The 20,803-nt window shown below is 34.8% G+C and overlaps 1 protein-coding gene across 1 annotated transcript in view; it reads right to left on the bottom strand.

Moving 5' to 3' along the window:
• Positions 1–20,803, bottom strand: part of LOC116477246 (transcription factor SOX-6-like) — a 538,874-nt gene that overhangs the window by 142,979 nt on the left and 375,092 nt on the right. The window contains exon 4 of the mRNA XM_032167961.2: positions 3,194–3,401. Coding sequence (XP_032023852.2) covers positions 3,194–3,401 — 208 coding nt within the window. The remainder of the gene's footprint in view (positions 1–3,193; positions 3,402–20,803) is intronic.

Here is a 20,803-nt window from a genome sequence, read left to right as displayed (position 1 = left end):
CTATAAGATCTTGTTTTCTTAATGCATTAGTGGAATAGCATATTCTACCATATCACAAATGTTTTAAATTATTTACTGGTTTCTTGTTTGTTTGTTTGTTTTGAGACAGAGTCTCGCTCTGTCACCCAGGCTGGAGTGCAGTGGCATGATCTCAGCTCACTGCAGCCTCCGCCTCCCAGGTTCAAGCAATTCTTCTGCCTCAGCCTCCCGAGTAGCTGGGACTACAGGTACGTGCCACCATGCCTGGCTAATTTTTGTATTTTTAGTAGAGATGAGGTTTCACCATGTTGGCCAGGATGGTCTTGATCTCCTGACCTCGTGATCTGCCCGCCTCAGCCTCCCAAAGTGAGCCACCGTGCCTGGCCTATTTACTGTTTTAATATGATTCATTTTCTCTGTAATCTGTGTATTTTACCTTATGTATTTAAAATAATTTTTAAAAAAAGATTTGTAGGCTTCACTAGACTATCAAAGGGATTCACAGAAAGAAAAATTAAGAATCCTTGAGTTTTAATAAAATGCATTTCACAGAAGAATATGTAGAAAAATAATCACAATACTATGTAGTCCTTGAAAAGTGCTGTAAAAAAAAAGATATACCATAAACTGTGGAATATTTTATAACAGTTCATAAAAATTCATAGTCTTGGCATTGGAAAAAAGATCAAACTTCTGTCCTCTACAACACCTCTATTAAAATGACAACAGAGATGGCTGCATATCTCTAAGGATAGATAAGTTACTATCATCCAAGGGAGAATATTCCATATAGACAGCTACAACTGTTAGCTAGTTGGTCTTATCAACCGTAATCAGGTTCCTCATAACTTCTTGTCACTGATCTGTATTCTATCCCCAGGAAGCTAGACAGTATAAACCCAATCCCTCCTCCATGTGACTTTAATCTTTAAAGACACCATCATGTCTTCCTTGATTTTCTTTTCTCTGGGGTTAGTATTACTAATTCCTTCAACCATTCTTCTTCTTACATAATTTCATCTCTGTGATTATACCAGTTGTTCTCTGAGAATATCCCAATGCCTTTGAGCTCCTCTTAAAGTGTGGTAATTCTGAACTCAAGAGATGGTAAATTTGATGAGCATGTTTTTGGTCATTTCATATCTGCATTTAATATATTTATATTACATACATTAATATATACTAAAGATGCCTGAATTTCTGATGTCTAAAACATACATATTGCAAAAAAAAATCTGTAGAGTATGAAAACATTCATTACTAGTAGAAGTACAGTAATAAATGACTCTTAAAAGACTACTGTCTCATTCTGTAAGTGTCTCTCTTACACAAAATCAACTGTAACACATGGTAACAAAGAGGATGAAGAGAAAATTAACCATTACTTGCAAGGAAAAAATGATTTAAAATTCCCTAGTAGTTCAGGAAAAAAATCATCACCAATCAATGTCTTTATTTTTACATTAAAGACTCCTCCAAAGTATTTTGAAAACCACTTACTTATAGAACTGAAGCCATCTTTTGGTGGATCACAATTAAAAGTAATCTAGCGATCTTACTTATTCAGTAGATAATTATCTGCCAATCCCCATTATTCAGAACATAGCCAAGAATGCAGACAACGAAGTCTCAGAAGCCAAAAGTGTCAGCATGTAGTTCATGCACTAAAGATCATATGTATTTCCCAGAATCTCTCAGCAACACCTCCAGAACATACTTGTTCATATTTCAAATACAGTCCAGAATGTTCTGATTATCTAAGTTTATAATCTATAGGTAAATAGGAGAAAATTAGAAATTATTTACAACTAAGCAAGAAATAATAGCCTGCAACCTGATATTGAAGGAGACACCAACACAAACACCAAAAAAAAACATATATACAAAAAGATATATATATCAAGCAGACACAAAAACTCTTAAGTTTCATAACTTAAAAATAACCATAAAATCAAAGTGCTAATAATCTCAGTGATCACTAGGGGCATTATTATAGCACAGTAAAATAATTGACATTTATAATATATCAGTTATATATGTTATATATAATACAAGTCGAATTTATAAGTTTATAGTTAATATTTATATAGTTTACAGTTAAAGACATATTCACTATTATTATTAATCCTCAAAATGTTTAAGTTGCAAAGTCAGTAACCAAATTTTAAATTTTGTGGCTCAAGTAGATTGAAGAATTTACCCAGGGTCACATAATTGTTTGAAGGGTACTGAAGTTCCTAGTCTACTGTATTATGACCCTAGGTCATCAAAAAATATATACATTTTGTGTCATATTACCTGATTAGTAAAACAGGGAAGCATGCAATATATTTTAGAAAGACTTCTACAAAAATTAATTGGAATCTTTTAAGTTTTTGAGCCCTCAAAGGAATAAAATTAAGTTACATGAAAAATTCCCTAATATCAAATCCCAATTTGTCTATAGTATCACAAAAGTCTCAATTTAACTTGCAATGCTAGTAATAAATCCAGAGCTACTAATTACTCTACATTTTAAGGCCTACAATCTGTACATAAAAACTGAAAGTGCAACATAGTATAACCGTCACTTAGACTTGATTTACTTTGTTTAAAAATATTATTGGAGAGTCTTCTTTCATTTCTGTTTTCTAGGATGCACATGAACCTGAGTGAACTCTTGTACAGAGTAGAGAAGGTAGATGTGGGATGTTACAAGAGATGTCATGTATCAAAGAAGTCACTCATATACTTTCAGTTTTAACAATGTTTGAAGCCCTCTAACTCTCCATTCTACACTGTTAGGAGATAAAATAATATATTTATAAAAATGAAGAGAAATCTTTTTAATTTTGCTTTTTAAACAGTTGACATTTTTATAAAGAAATACTATCCTCCAAAAGGAAATAGGGGAGAAAAAATGAAAAATAAAGTTGCAGTTAGGAAAAATCCCTTGTTACCTTTTTCCAGAGTACGATTATGGTCAGTTTAAAATCTTAATTTGTTATCTTAAGAACCATATAAAATGCACAAAGTTTTAGAAAAACGGAGCTATCTATTTAACACTCCTAATGGATCACAATCTGCCATCACCATAGTAACCTCTGAATAACTTTTTCCTAGCTAGTGCCAATTATGCACTTCTCTGGCCCTTGAAATCCCACCTTTTTTTTTTTAAGGCCTGGAATCTTTAGAAGAAAAAGAAATAAAGCCCAACACTGAAGTCCACACATACCCTCTTGTTCAGTCCGAGTCATTTCCTCCAGCTTCTTCTGCTTCAGTGTGTCCACCACATCGGCAAGACTCCCTTTGCGGCGTTCTGGGGTTCCAAAAGTAACACTGGTCATTATCTCGCGGTCCCGACTCCCTTCGTCAGGCTTATGTGGTGAGGTAGAGGTATTTCGGAAGGAATATAGGGAACATAACTTATTATTCTCTGATTCCTAGAAAAATAAAATAAAATAAAACCATTAGAATATACGTTTCTTTGCATGCTACTGGAGAAAAGAATCCCAAACTCAGGACAGTATATGATGCTTAGTAGGACAAATAAAATAGATTAATTAAAATAAAATACAAGTAACTTAGTAGGACAAATAAAAAATACAATTCTGATTAAACAATACCGATTAAACAAAACATTAAAGAAGCAATTGTCAAAGAACTAATGTGAAGTTGCAGATTAAAACTGTTTAGCTTTTCAGATATAAAGCAGTATAAGTGCTTCAAAAACAAACATTTCAACCTCTTACTCATTTACACCTTTCATTTAAATTAGTTCACATCCAATGACTAATTATTAGGCTTGGTAAAGTTTTTCTTTTAATTGGACACTTTTATTAGCAACACTCTTCCCATAGCATAAAAAGGAGTACATCATAAAAAACACTGTCCTTTAGTTTAGAACAAGTAGAAAAGTTAGCTTCAGTAGCCAATGTTCATTGTTCACCAGAAAATATAGAAATTATCTAAATCAGTGCCAGAAAGTTAGCCAACATGAATATTTTTGTGTGCTGGGGTTTGGAGAAAACTGTTTTGTTTTGGTTTTTCTAGCTACACAGCTGTCCAAAGTTATAGAAGTCTCTTTCTATTCCTTACACTTACCACTGATTCTTCAGCACATTTTTCATGTGGCATTTAAAAACGTCTTTTTAAAATTATTATTATTATACTTTAAGTTCTAGGGTACATGTGCACAACATGCAGGTTTTTCACATATGTATACATGTAGCATGTTGGTGTGATGCACCCATTAACTCTTCATTTACATTAGGTATATCTCCCTCCTGGTGTGTGATGTTTCCCTTCCTGTGTCCAAGTGTTCCCCCCTATGAGTGAGAACATGCGGTGTTTGGTTTTTTGTCCTTGCAATAGTTTCCTGAGAACGATGGTTTCCAGCTTCATCCATGTCCCTACAAAAGACATGAACTCATCCTTTTTTATGGCTGCATAGTATTCCATGGTGTATATGTGCCACATTTTCTTAATCCAGTCTATCATTGATGGACATTTGGGTTGGTTCCAAGTCTTTGCTATTGTGAATAGTGCTGCAATAAACATGCGTGTGTATGTGTCTTTATAGCAGCATGATTTATAAACATCATTTTTTTATTTTACAAAAGGACAAGTTTATCCTCAGGTGAGAAGTATTTAAAAAAAATAGGACAGGCTTATTATAGAAATATTTGTTCAGGAATTAATTCATAGTATAGAGAAATTAGCTAACTGTGAAGAGGGTTAGATGGATCAGCTGAAAAGGAAAAAGCAAATCATAGGTGGAAAACAAACACCTAAAAGTTCATAGAAATAAAATGTTTTTATATTTCTTTAAACTGGAACTGAGGGTTGGAAACAGCTATTATTTTGCCATAGCCCTTCAGCAGCCTTGCATTCATCTTTTATCTGTTTGCACAAGGGTATTCTCTCTCCCTATATTTATATTTAAAAAGTGTGTAAAGTAAATCAGCCAGTCTTTGTGATCAGACTCCTGAAAATCCTAATTGCTCCTCTATCTCTTTCCTTCACAAGGAAGCCCAGTAAGAGTCAAGAACTTGAGGACAAGCATGGGGCAAAAGTTACATAGTTAATAACTAATGGGAAAAGGGGAGAAAAGGAAAATGATATCTAGAGCAGTAAATTTCTACATATATTAAATGACATAATAATTATACTCAACAAATGCTAGGTATTTCAGATTATTGTCATTGTATATAAGGTGGGATACAATGTATTTTCAGGGTTATTGAAAGCACATAATGAGATAATATTTGTAAGGCACCATGGCATAGTGCTGGGCTCACAATACTGAGGTGGTGTTTAATAACTGGTAGATACTATTTCCTGAAGGAAGGAACAGATTTAGGAATGAGACTAAAGAGATTTTTTTTCCTTCTGGACCCGAGGAATTATGAAGTAAAAAATGTTCATGAGTCTCGAACTAAGATAAATCTTATGAAACCTGGGAATATATTAAAAACCATTGAATTGTATACATTAAGTGGGTAAATTATATGGTATATTTATTATATCTCAATTAAGCTGAATCTTTTTATTAAGAGATAAATCTTAATTTTTTGTGCATACCCATTGTTAGTACAATGCCCAGAATAGAGCAGCTCAACATATTTATGCTGAAATAAATGGAAAATGATAAAATAAATGGGGCAGGGCAGGAAAGAGAGCTTCTCTTTGCCTTTCTTCTAGATCCCTTCCTTCCTCCAGGAAAGACGTTTTATCTCAATGTTTACAAGAATTCTGTGAAGTGATGCAGAGGAACCCCTTCTTTTAGATGCCAGTCATGGCTAGTATGTGGCTCCTTGGAATGGCCAGTTCATTCTCTACTTGTGTGAATGAAAATGCAGAGATATATTTGTCAAAGCCATTTAAACCTCTTAATAAAGTCCACATTAGACATCTGACCAAGGCTTTTATGAATTAATAATCACCATTTGATCAATCATACTTCAGTTGCTTTCATTTCAGATGCCAATTATTGTCACATTATGGCCAAAAAAAAAAAAAAAACAAAACAAAAAAAAAACCCTGACTCAACCTAAGGGATTAAAGAACAAGTCAAAACAGTAATATGTGGAAGTGGTTACCTACAAATGACTCACAATTGACTATAATAAAGAGATTTTCCCACCACTGCCAAACTGAAATTGAAAGATGCTAAGAGAGGCTCTCCAGCCTAGTAACAACTTTAGATTGTCCTGAGAGCATTTAGGCTCCAAAGAGTACCATTTTTTCCTATCAGGACTAATGCCAAACAGTCTTATTTATGCATTGTTATGTACTTGTTGGACTATGTTCCTTGTTCTTTACTCATGGGAATGTGGTCACTGCCATCCTGCACCACAGACAATAACCATGGGTTCCTTACTGCAGTGATGACCCACACTGTTCTTAGCCCCATAATCTGTGCAAAGTGGCTCAACACTACCAAGGAGCAGAGAGCAAGAGGCTAGAGAGTCATGATTTCCCCACAAAAGCCACAAGAATTACTTGCAATATGTCACCAAATTGTAAAAATAGGCAGTAAATAAAAACAAATGGCTTAAGTTGTGTGTCATGTTATACCATGCTTAACAACAATGGGAGGGGGCAAAATTTACCATTTCTAGCCATCACTTTTTAACTTTCTAAAACCTAATAAATATTAACCTTTCATAAGTGGAAGTCTGTAAGCAATTCATCTGAGTAAAAGGGGCACATAAATTAATAAACATATAATAGGTTACTGTCTAATATGAAGTCAATAATGCCAACTTTAAAAAAAAATCTTGACAAAGAATCTCTGGTTTCTTTAAGGAAGCTACATAACTTTAAAGTAAATTTTATTAAGAAAAAAAGCCCAGATTATTTTGTAATTTCTTAAGAACAAAACAGGTCCAATGACACATCGATCGAGGCAAAATATCTGATATGGTTTAGATTTGTGTCCCTGCCCAAATCTCAAGTTGAATTGTAATTCCCAATGTTGGAGGAGAGGCTTGGTGGGAGGTGATTAAATCATGGAGGCAGACTTTCCCCTTGCTTATGATAATGAGTGAGATCTCATGAAATCTGGTTGTTCAAAAGTGTGTAGACCTCCCCACTCTCTCTTCCTCCTGCTCCAGCCATATAACATGTGCCTGCTTCCCCTTTGCTTTCCACCATGATTGTAAATTTCCTGAGGCCTCCCCAGCCATGCTTCCTGTACAGCCTGCAGAACCATGAGCTATTAAACCTCTTTTCTTTATAAATTACCCAGTCTCAGGTATTTCTTTATAGCAGTGTGAGAATGGTCTAAACCAATGTCCAACAATAATATCTACCAAGTCTTAATGCATGTTACTGCAGCACTGCTGTGAAGAGACTTGAGACAATGTTTCCCTAAAGTAGTGGTTCTCAAGCTTCAATGTGTAGAATTATCTGGCAAGTGTGTTAAAATGCAGATTCTTTCACCCCATACCACCTTCCACAATGATGGGGCCAAGGAATTTGAATACTGATGAACAACCCAAGTGATTCCGATGCACTGGTCCTGATCCCACTTTAAGAAATACTGCTCCCTAAAGAACAGTGATATAAATGTGTTTTGCCTTAATATTATAATGTGAATATAATTGTGTAAAAAATTTTTAAAGCTGGTTGTGATTCTTCAAAATAACATAAAGGAGATTATTTCTCTTCTTTTGATTTTTCTTTTGAAAATAACCACTGTTTAACACGACTAAACACATGAACATCACAAAAAGAAGAACATGTGGGCACTGAGTTAGTAAACATTAGTTTATTCAAAGGAAATGTACTATAAATTTCTTTTCTTTCAACCCCTAACTTCAGCAGCCCCACCAAACCTAACAGTGAAGAAAATTTTCAAAATATAATTTAAAAGGATCCTAGTCCCAAATAAAGGAAAAAAGCTATGTTGATTCAGATAATCTAAGGAGCATTTCACTGGAAATCAATTAAATACAGTATGTAAAATATATGTAGATGATTGAAAAAGTACACAGTAGTATCAAAAAACAGTTATTAGACAAAGTTTCTAGGAAAGAAAAGGCAGCTTTTGCATATTTGCAAATCAAGAATTTTAATTAAGATGTTTTCCAGTATTTGAAGAGATAAAGTAAATATTAAAAACAAAAAATATTAAAACGAATATTGTTCAGATTTTTCAGAAGTTACTATTCAAAACTGATTGTTCACCAGTGGCACTCAAATGGCTTTAAATTTAAGTAGCCATCTTATGGTATTGAATATATCAAAATTACTCAAATCTTTGGGCATTTGTGTGTCTTGTTGCTTTCCCCTGGAATGCCCTATATCTTCCTTAACTTTGAACCCAACCCACTCTTCAAAGTTCAGATCAAACTGCATTTCATGCTTGAAGCACCCCTGACTATACTGGACCTCACTATCATGCTACCCTCCAAACTACACATCAAAGCACTTAATCATAACCATATATATAATTTAGCATTTAATAATATACTAGAATAAAATATTCATTACTATTTTGCATGTAATTGTCATATCTGTAACTAAATTTTAACTCTTAAAGGATTTCAGAACTTCATGCTTCTTCCATAGGCTTCCAGAGCATACAACAAAATTCAATCTGTGGACTGACAAACTTGAAACAACTACTTATCAAATATGTCAAAAATAATCAAAAGGCTGAGCACAGTGACTCACACCTGTAATCCCAGCACTTTGAGAAGTCAAGCAGGAGGATCACTTGAGCCCAGGAGTTTGAGACCAGCCTATGCAACATAGCGAGACCCTATCCCTACAAATAATAAAAAAAATTAGCTGACTGTGGTGGTGCACACTTGTGGTCCCAGCTGCTTGGGAGGCTGAGGGGAGAAAATTGCTTGAACTTCAGAGGTCCAGGCCACAGTAAGCCATGATTGCTCCACAGCACTCCAGCCTGGGCAACAGAGCCAGACTCTGTCTCTCAAAACAAACAAACAAACAAAAAAATCAAACAGGCGAAGAGCAATGATTTGCTCCAACGATGACAGGATTGCTTAAGCTAAACATTTAGAACTGAGATATTAAAACATAAGGAATTGATGACACAACTACACAGTGGAATACAACACAGCCATTAAAAACAAACATATCTATTGAACATACTGTTGTTTACAGTGATGAATAACTATAGGCAACCTAGTCATTCCAATTGTAGGAATTATTTGAGGGCATTAAGATTTTATCTATATGATGAAATGTTTTGAAGCTACTGAAAATCATAGTCTTGCAGAAAATTTAATGAAATGTGGGAATATTCATAATGTATTGTTAGTTCAAAGTATATTAATAAGACTAATATACTTTTTTATTTTAAATTTTTGGATACATAATAGTTGTCCATATGTATGTGGTACATGTGATGTTTTGATACAAGCATATAATGTGTAATGATCAAATTTGGGGAACTAGGATATCCATCACCTTCATCAACAGATAAATGAATTTTAAAAATGTAGTATGTATACACAATGGAATATTATTTACAGTAAAAAAAAAAGAATAAAATTCTGTTATTTGCAACAACATGGATAGAGCTGGAGGACATTATGTTAAGTGAAACAAGCCAGGCACAGAAAGACAAATATCACATGTTCTCACTCACATATGAGAAGTAGTGAACAGAACAGTGGTTACTAGAGGCTAGGAAGGCTAGTGATGGGGAATAAAGAGGAGTTGGTTGATGAGTATGAAAATATAGTTAGATAGAAGGAATAAGATCTACTGTTTGGTAGCATATTATACATCATTAAAAAATTATGTACAGAAAAAAAGAGATCATAGTACACAATAAAATGTTAATGGTCCTCTGAGTATTGGGATAATAGATAACTTTATTTCCTTTTTGAAGTTCTCTATATTTTGTAAATGTCCTATCACAAATAATACTTTTAATCAGAAAATAAATTTCATCTTCACATTTAAATATAAATATCAAAGAAGTCATAGAAATAATTTATTCACAAGGAAAGATGTATTAAATGAAAAAAGCATATACTGTAGTATTTAGAATACAACACCAATTATTTATATGTGTGCATAAGTGTAAATGTGCTTCCCCACACACAAACATACACAAACTGGAAAGATATATCAAAATATTTATAGTGATTCCTAAATGGTGGTAAGACTGTTGGTAATTTTCATTTCCTTTTTTGCTTATCCGTGTTTTCTAATTCATCTTCCATAAACACATTACTCATGTAGTAAAGAAAAACAAAAGATATTTTTTACACTGATGCTTAGGGGAAACAGAAAAAAATAGTAATTTAAAAGAATAGATTTTGGCCTTCTTGAAGATGTCGAGAGAGTCAGTATATTATAGCTTCCCTCTACCAAACCCAGAAAAAATAAACAAGCTTTCTTTCCTTGGCATTTCTACAGTTGCAGGATCTCAAATATTATTTCTAATAAATCTAATTATTAAAAAATTAATCTTCATGTAAGCTAAAATCTAGATACTTATTGCTATGGTTTGAATGTATGTCCTCCCATAATTCATAAATCAAAGTCTAAGATCTAATCACTTTAGGAGGTGATTAAGTTATGAGAACAGAGCCCTCATGAATGGGATTAGCAAACTTATGAAAGTGCTGAAGGCAAACAGTTAGGTCCTTTTTGCCCTTCCACTCTTCTGCCATGTGAGGACACAGTTTGTTGATCCTGTCTAGATGATCCAGTAACAAGGTGTCATCTTGGAAGCAGAGACTGGGACTTCACCAGACACCAAACCTGCTGGTGCCTTGATCTTGGACTTCCCAGCCTCCAGAACTGTGAGAAATAAATGTGTGTTGTTTATAAATTACCCAGCGTATGGTATTTTGTTATTAGCAGCAGTATTGGACTAAGACATTAATTACAACACATTGTTTCCTGTTTGCTCTCAAAAGAGGCATAATATCAATCTATTTCCTCTTTCATGTGAGAGTTGTTCAAATATCTTCATGAAGATATTAAATTAATAGTCTTTTTCTAGGTAAAACTCCTGCACTTTCTAAACCCATTTCTCATTTGCCATGATTTCCAGACCCTTCATCATCCTCCTCTGATGCACTCGTCTCTAGATGTCATTCTAAAAATATGTCACCAACAACTAGATACCAAATTCTACATCTTCACTTTCAGCAGGAAAAAACGACACTCAACAAGATTGTTCCCTCCATGTCACATAGGCAGGACCAGTAAAAATCTTTAACTGCAGGTTTTCTGACACCAAATCCAATGTTTTTTCTATTCCATAGGGCTACAGTTTTTTTTTTTTTTTAAAAGTCACTCTCAACAGTAAAAGATGCCACAATACCAATGATGACTACCTTCTAAGTCTTTTTGTTTCCATCCATTTCCAGAAAGGAGATTTATCTACATTTGAGGCAAAAATTACACTTTATTATTCACCTTAATCCAAGAATTACCAAGAAGTAACTTGTATTACTTATGTATTGTTGTATAAGAAATCATCTAAAAACAAAGTGCTTAAAATGAAACTAATCATTTATTATCCTTAATGCTATCTGTAGGTCAGGAATTTGGGAGCATCTGGGCTGGGTGGTTCTGTCTAAAGTCTCCCATGTGGTTACAGCTAAGTCAGTGGCTAAGGCCAAAGTCATCTCAAAGGCTTCTTTACTCACAGATAAGGTACTTGGGCGGGGAACATTTTAGGAGCTCGGTGCTGAGATAACTAGGGTTTCTTGGACATCTTACTCTAGCTCTACATGACCTTTCTGCATGGTCTCTTCTCTACAGTATGTTAGTTTCAGGATAGTCAAACTTCTTTTTTATGTGATGTCTCAGAGATCCAAAGGTGCATGTCCCAGAGACGGCCAGATGAAAGCTATACCACTGTTTCTAACTTAGCCTGGGAAATCACGCTGTATAATTGTCACTGCATTCTATTCAATAGTGAGTCACCAAGCCTTGCTAAAAGTCAAGGGAAGGGGAATTAGACTCTGCGTTTTTATAGCATAGAGCTATAATTATGTCCTCAAATGGTTGCTATGAGAAATGAATCATGTATAAAGCACTTAGTACAATGCCTAGCATATAAGTACTCAATAAATGATAGCTACTCTTTTAAATACAAATGTCCTTTGTCCAATTGCCCTTTTTTTCAATTTTCAATTCTGAAAATACAGTCATGATAACCACTGGCACCTTTTAAGTTTTTATTCATACTTGTCCATCTAAGTGGAATAATAAATACTAAACTACATTACTTTCTTCATTATCAATGTTCACCTCAAACCAACTCCATTGAGATCTGGCTTCTCACAAAGCTCCAGGAACTTTAGCATTTATAATTTGCTTTTTCTAGAAATACTATCAATTCTTATTTATCCTATCTGCATATGGATTCTCTCTACTGTGTCCAGGAGCAGCTACAGTACACTACTGCTTTTATTCAGCTGGATTGCCAACCACACCTAGACGAGGAATGTGGATGGTCAGCCATACTGCAAGCAAAGGAGAGCAGTGGCCTGGGGTTGCAAAAGTCAGATCAGATGTCAGGAATTAAGAGTCAGAAAGCATAGGTCAGGAGCTGAATCTTGCCTATATAATGAAATTGAAACCCACATACAGGTGGGAGTCACTGCAGTTGGGAGAAATGACTGGGAAATGGCATAAGTAGCTGCAAGAATCAACTTCCCTACCGGCTGCCCAGTCTAATTGTAAGAACAGAATACTATTCACTTGTACCCTTTCCTGTATCCAGTAGCAAGAATGAATTAAATTTATTCATTCTTATAGCACCATATGTTGTCAGTTTTGCTTTGTTTTCCATTTTAGTTGCAGCCTCTCCATTTGCAAGGTTATCCTCAACCTAGTCTGCCCTCCCTATAGACAAGGTTTATTGAGATATCCAATCATAGATTTGCCCCGGTTTCGGACAGCACTCAATCTGCAACAAACTTCTGCTTCCTTAGACCCTCTTCAAAATCACCAAAAGAAAGCCCAAACCCTAAAATAGGTCCAAATATAACACTCTCTTCCTAAGACGTTCTGTGGTTCACTATGGTATATATTCTCCCTCATTAAAAATGAGTAATAAACCCAATGTGTTCAGCTACAGGTATGTTCCTGGTAGTCTTTGACTGGAGGGAATTAAGGAGCTACAATTTATGTAAAGAAGTTAACACAATAGCAAAAACAACCAAAAGTCATTTATGTTTCAAATTACCATGGACTGGCAACTGAACCATGTTAGTGATCAATCTTCCTTGCCAGGTCACATGACTCTCACCACTATACCCCATCCTTCCCTGGTATGCAGTGCATTTATATATTTAAAGTTTCAATTAAATGTCCAAATTATGTTATATAAGTTACATATATGCAACTATGTTTAACATATTCCATTAACTTATACCATAGACAATATATGTAACATTTTTCTGATTCTCCACTTTAAACAACCTTTTGTTTTTTTGATGAACAAAAAACTACTTGCCAACTGTACTATATAAGACACCTTCTACTATAGTGTTATTGACTTACAGAAAAGATTTAGGTTCCAATAACTTCTTGCTAGCAGAGGAAATCTAACCTTTTTAATATGCTGAAGACTAAATTGCAAACATTTATGGTTCTTTCTCAGAGGAAAAAAGTATGTTTTTTTCTAATGTGACATACTGTAAAGAAAAGAATTGGGTTAAAGAAGCATATATAAATTAAAATGCTATATTTGGTTCTAATTGCCAACAGATTATTCATGACAAAAGTATCATTTTTTGAATGATAGTGAAAGTGTATTTTTTTCTTTTATTAAAACTGATATTTGCTAGTATATTAGATTTATATAACATTCTCAAAATTGAAATAACATATGCCACTTATCACTATTACTATGCTGTTGAATAACAATAAAATTATTCATAGATGTGTCAGAAAATAGATTTGTTACCAATATTTGCTAAAGTGTCATGATTCCTAAGGCTTTAAAAACAAGCTCTTGTTTCCTAAATGTTATTCCAATTCACAGAAAAAAAAAAACAAATCTAAAAGTTTGTTGAATGGCCTCATTAACATTCTATTTAATAAATGGAAGTAAATATACTGAATAGATTAAATACAGAAAACATCCCCAAACCTGTCAAGACAGGCACATAGAAAAGCTCTGCATTATCTATACACTACCAGCCTCACACACAAAATTAGAATCTCAAGATTCAAAGGTCTTTAAAACTCCAACTGTTCAATCCCATCTAGCACTTGAATTCCCTGTGCAAGAGAAGATGGAATAATAAAATAGTTAACAAAGTACAGGCGCCCTGGGCAAGATTTTCCAGTTTAAATCCCAGCTTTTCCACCTCTCATCCATATAAGCTCAGACAAGTTAGTTAACTTCTTTTTGCCTTAATTTCCTTGTCTGCAAAATGGCAATAATAATAGTGCAGTAAAGAATTTATCTCAGAGTTACGGGAATTAAGTGAATTAATAAAAATAGCACACTTAGAACAGTGTCATTACATAGTAAGTGATCATTAAATGGTGGTGGTTACAATTTCCTTGACAAGTGACTATTTGGCCTCTCCCTAAACACTTTCACTAATAGAGGATTTAGCAGCCCCCAAAGTGGTCCATTCCATTTTTGGAGGGTTGTCCAAAATTCTTCTTTACAGAAATATGAAACATGTTCCAATCTATATTTCTATTCCATGGAAACATTCAGAATGGCAGTTGTTCAATATATACTCACAGCTATTACAATACCCTTCTATCTTCTCTTCATCTAGGGAAAATATCCCTTTTTCCTTCATTTCTTCTTCATAAAACACAGTTCGGCCAGTCTGAAGATTCTCCTCTGAGTGTGTTCCAATTGTTTCTCTCTATATATCTCTTAAAGAGTAGTGCCCTAAACTCAATATACTCAGTACTGTCTGAACAACAAGAATTAAGACATTAAGAATTCCTTAGAGATGTCATGTTTTAAAGATTTCATGCCATGTAAGCAGAGCTTTAAGGCAGGCCTGATAGTGAACTTCCCAGCAATTAAATCAACATTCTATCAAGATTCAACTATCACAGTGGCTCATGCCTATAATCCCAGCACTTTAGGAGGCTGAGGCGGGCAAATCAGTTGAAGGCAGGAGTTCAAGACCAGCCTGGCCAACATGGTGAAACCCCGTCTCCACCAAAAATACAAAAAATTAGCCAGGCATGGTGGCACACACCTGTAATCCCAGCTACTCAGGAGAGGCTGAGGCAGGAGAATCACTTGAACCCAGAAGGCGGAGGTTCCAGTGAGTCGATATCAAACCACTGCACTCCAACCTGGGCAACAGAGCAAGACTCCATCTAAAACAAATAAACAAAGAAAAACAACATTCAACTATTGACTGGTTCATGTGCCTACCAACTCTAGACAGTTATTTTCATCTGGCAATTCATTAGTACTCAAACTACCATATACATGATACTCAATCTAAACAACAGTATTAAGCTAAGTCAAATTGGCTATCCCAATTTTAACCTTGAAACCAAGAAAGTTAGAAGTGTCAAGAGGCTTAGTCAATATAGTTCAAATCTTTCTTTTTCGAACTGAGGAAATTGAAGTCAGGAGATATAAAGTGACTTCCCTAAGGTCACACAGCAAATTAAGGCAGAGATGAACACAGGCTTTCTAGGAGGTAACTTGTGTTCTCTCTAAGGACCCCAGAGAAAAAAAAGAAAAAAAGGACCCCCTACCGAACAAAAAGAATGTCTTTTTGACAATTTATGGCATTGAGAAATAAAGGGAGTGATTATGCAGAAGTTGGAGATGTTGTACAAATTCTTACACAGCACATTTCTATGCCTGGAGAGTTTCAAATGATTCCATAGAGCTCCTCTTAAGAGGTAACCACTTACTCTGGTGTCAGGTCAATCTTCCTCATGCTCTCCTCCTCTGCAGTTGTTTTCTTTTCATCCTCCTTTGAGTGACACCCATACTGTTTGTTGTTGTTTTTGTAATAAGCAAAGTAACTAGTGTGTTTTACACGAAAAGAAATAACTCACGGTATTCTCTTCATATCTCACAAATCCTAACATTAAAAAGTATCAGAGCGCAATCAAGGTTTGTCAAATCCATTTGTTCCTTAATAGAAATGCAACTCTATTGACAGTTAAGTCCTTTCAAGGCCCAGTTTGCCTAAAGAAGAGAGTCAAGAGAACAGATTGCTTTATGTGTCATACATACTCAGGGCCACTCTGTGAGCTCAACAATCTCTCTTCACTAGATCTTGCCCAGTAAAGCTCCTAAGTTTGAGGATTTCACTGAAAGAACCTTCAAACTTTCTTCTAATATGTTAAATTCATATGGTGGGCTACCAAGAAACTCTTTATAATTCAGACCATTTTAAATAATATCTCTAGCTCTCTTGTTTAAGGTCTTACGACTAGAACAAGTACAAAGAGACTAAAAATGATTCCTCAGGGGTTATGTTACTTATAAAACAATGATCTATCCATCCATGCATCCACCCACCTATCTCTACGTACATTTCTAGCAAAAGGGAAACGGGGCACAAAATGTCACCAATTTAACACAAGGCAGCAAATAAAAAGTCTAACTGCCATCAGGTCCTCACAATGTCTGGAAGCTGTGCATTCCTCTACCTGAATGCAACATACAACCTTGGACTGATGACTCAACTACAATCACAGAGCCCATATTTTCTCTCTGGAAAGAAAAACTTTTCTCTGAATTTTTATTTTCCCCTCTTAACTTCCAAATATCCAAAAACATAGATTCATTCCCTGACCTACTGTGTCATCCAAGAGAACAGTAGCCAAAAGGAAGGCCAAATTCTAACTTTACTGTTAATTTCAGAAAGCAAAAGAAATAAACTATAATCCAATTATATCTGAAACACATCAATGAGAGAACAAAAATGAGAGAATCATCTTTAGTAGAAGCATACCAGGTATGAAATAAATTAATATAACTGAAAGTCATATATTGACTCTAAACTCAAGAGCAAAAGTTTTCTGAATTCGTTCATGGATTACATTAGTTTAATCCTGGCTAACTCAGTGCTTATGCAAAAAATTATTACTCACCACTGGAACTGACCAAAAAATTGATAAATAAAAGTAATTATCTATAAATATTTGAATTATTCATTTCTCAGCAAATAAATCTCTTCTATTATACCACCATAATCTCTCTGTGCTTGAATGAGGGCACACTTCCTCTCAGAATTTTGAGACATTTGAGAATATTGTTTTCTGAGTACTCTCAGTACACTGGGAGTAGAAACAAATCAGAGTTAAATTATAACGAAAGCAAAAGTTTACCAAATAATTTCCAATTATTTTATTAAATAACATTTTCCATTTTCCAGGGTGCTAATGAAACATAAAGAAGATAAATGAAATGCATAAATATTCATTTCTAATTTCAACATGATTGTAAAATTTTATTAGCAAAGGTTTGTAATTTATACTTTGGAATTTAGAATGTGGTTTACACAAAGATATATTATTGAACTCAATTTGCATCACCTAAAAAACAATGCCTAGGGGTCAAGAGAATGTAGTAAAGGTTAATATCATAAAAAATAAATATGTCATCACATTGAAAGCTGTATTAACAAAAGTAATAATAGCTTGAAGTTGCTCTTCTTTTATAAGGTTATGCTTCTCCTGGAAGGCAAGGAAACTTTTTTGCAGAGGACAATCAAACAGTGGGATAATTTCAGTATCAAGTTAATTAATGCATATTCATTGTAGGTGTTCAAGAAAGATAAGATATATTTGTGGAGGGAACAGAGTAGGGTCTTTCCTGCTTGATGCAGGTGGTTTGACTGAATAACGAGAGACAGCCCTTTCAACCTCATCTTCAAACAAATGATGCAAGTAGGATTCATTATAATAAAGTTGCCTTTATGGAAAGCAACCCTCTCCAAATTAAAGAAGGTAGGTCTCAAGGTGTGCAGACACAATCCTGGGTTCCTCCTCCCAAAGTAATATGCTGCGTATCACAGTTGTCACCATCTTATTCCTGCTGATCTAGAAGGACTTTGAGATTAATATTTCATTCTAATCACAATAAGTTCAAATTAGTTATATAAACAACTGCACGCTATATAATATAAATATTATTTTCTACATGTTGCTTGGAAGCATTATGAAAAAATGTGCAGAATTTGTTGTTCCAGTTATCATATTTCATTACAGTGATGTACCCAGAGGCTAGGCAAGAAAAAATTTTAGGAAGGATTTCTGTACAAGAAAATATATATTAATCAGAACCACCTATAGACTGAAACATGCTCATAGAGTTCTGCTTTAATCAGAAAATTATTAGTGTCCCGAGATTAGCTTCCACTGATTAACCCTGACCAATTTTAATAAAAGGTTTATTTTTTTTTTTTAAAAAAAAAGCTACATTCAAATGACATTTGAATCCATTAAGAAAGATAAAAGCTGAGTAGAACAGTCCTGCTCAATCAGACGGTTCATGCTAGACTAGATTATACTAGATTTTTTATTAGTAACCAAGTCTTATTTTAAATAATTATCAAAAAGCTACTTTTACTATGTGTGTAAATGCTGTAGACTCTAAGCTACACTTTGGTCATGTAGAAGTATTTGCATAGGGATAGTTGACAGGAAAAGTCAAACCACAGGAGCAGCCCTGGCAGTACTATGAGGTACACACTAGCAGTACATAGGTAAAGTAAATGAAAACAAAATATCCATCAAACATAGAAATAGCACATAAAACTGAGGCAAATTAGGAGAACGTTGGCTGACTCCAAGAAAAGATAATCCTTTTGAACATGCAGGAATGTTGCAAATTGTAAGTGGATGTCAGTGATAGAGTTCATTAAAGGGTTCATGTTATAGTCAGTGCACTACAAACCCTAGTCATTGGATCTTATACAGACTTCATGATTAAAATAAAAATAAACATGACATGTGACATCTCCTTAAAGACATTCTGAATACACAATTTTATTTCACTGAAAAAAAAAGATACAAATGTCCGATTTTCCTTGATCTGTCAAAATACAAAAGAAATGCAAAAAGTCTTTGCACAGATGTAGCAAAGTACTGGATTTTTATATTTTGGCAGGTGCTCAATACGCAGCCCACATAATCACATGTTAATGACTGGAGTGTGTTAATCAGCATGCATACCTGATTCCTTCTTGCCCAAGGGAGAAAAAAGCCAACTATTCCAGAGCATGTTAATGTCTCTACTTTTTTGTTTTTTGAGATGGAGGCTTGCTCTGTCGCCCAGGCTGGAGTGCAATGGCACAATGTCGGCTCACTGCAGCCTCCACCTCCCAGATTCAAGCAATTCTCCTGCTTCAGCCTTCTGAGTAGCTGGGACCACAGGCACGCACCATCACGTCTGGCTAATTTTTGTATTTTTAGTAGAGATGGGGTTTCACCATGTTGGCCAAGCTGGTCTCAAACTCCTGACCTCAAGTGATCCACCTGCCTTAGCCTCCCAAAGTGCTGGGATTACAGGCATGAGCCACCACGCCCAGCCTAATGTCTCTACTTCTGATGAAGATTTTAATAATATGCTAGGTAAGAAAGAAAATTTTTCCAAAAATTATCCTTAGAAAGGCATATTATATAATTAAGAATAATGAAAAAATAATTTATATTTCCATAAACATCGAGATACTTCCAAGTATCATACCAGTAACCCTTTGTTTAATTTAAACGATTTAGAGTTGGGGAACTTTTAAAAATACATACTTTTTCTAAAGGACAGTGCACATTATCAGGGTGTAAAAATATAAAGGTAATCAATGTGTCAACACTAGACAACATTTGTCGTCTATTTCACTACCCACAGCAAGAGCTTTGCCAGATTCCATGCAATAAAATGTTTTATTTCTTTTGCTGTGCAGAAGCTCTTTAGTTTAATGAGATCCCATTTATCAATTTTGGCTTTTGTTGCCATTGCTTTTGGTGTTTTAGACATGAAGTCCTTGCCCACGCCTATGGCCTGAATGGTATTGCCTAGGTTTTCTTGTAGGATTTTAATGGTTTTAGGTTTAACATTTAAGTCTTTAATCCATCTTGAATTAATTTTTGTATAAGGTGTAAGGAAGGGATCCAGTTTCAGCTTTCTACATATGGCTAGCCAGTTTTCCCAGCACCATTTATTAAATAGGGAATCCTTTCCCCATTGCTTGTTTTTGTCAGGTTTGTCAAAGATCAGATAGTTGTAGATATGCGGCATCATTTCTGAGGGCTCTGTTCTGTTCCATTGATCTATATCTCTGTTGTGGTACCAGTACCATGCTGTTTTGGTTACTGTAGCCTTGTAGTATAGTTTGAAGTCAGGTAGCGTGATGCCTCCAGCTTTGCTCTTTTGGCTTAGGATTGACTTGGCAATGCGGGCTCTTTTTTGGTTCCATATGAACTTTAAAGTAGTTTTTTCCAATTCTGTGAAGAAAGTCATTGGTAGCTTGATGGGGATGGCATTGAATCTATAAATTACCTTGGGCAGTATGGCCATTTTCACGATATTGATTCTTCCAACCCATGAGCATGGAATGTTCTTCCATTTGTTTGTATCCTCTTTGATTTCATTGAGCAGTGGTTTGTAGTTCTCCTTGAAGAGGTCCTTCACATCCCTTGTAAGTTGGATTCCTAGGTATTTTATTCTCTTTGAAGCAATTGTGAATGGGAGTTCACTCATGATTTGGCTCTCTGTTTGTCTGTGATTGGTGTACAAGAATGCTTGTGATTTTTGTACATTGATTTTGTATCCTGAGACTTTGCTGAAGTTGCTAATCAGCTTAAGGAGATTTTGGGCTGAGACCATGGGATTTTCTAGATATACAATCATGTCATCTGCAAACAGGGACAGTTTGACTTC

This window comes from Hylobates moloch, unplaced genomic scaffold (genome assembly GCF_009828535.3).
Source record: "Hylobates moloch isolate HMO894 unplaced genomic scaffold, HMol_V3 SCAFFOLD_11, whole genome shotgun sequence".
Taxonomy (NCBI): Eukaryota; Metazoa; Chordata; class Mammalia; order Primates; family Hylobatidae; genus Hylobates; species Hylobates moloch.
The sequence above is the reverse complement of the archived record's forward strand: the minus strand, read 5'-3'. Positions and strand labels throughout refer to the sequence as shown.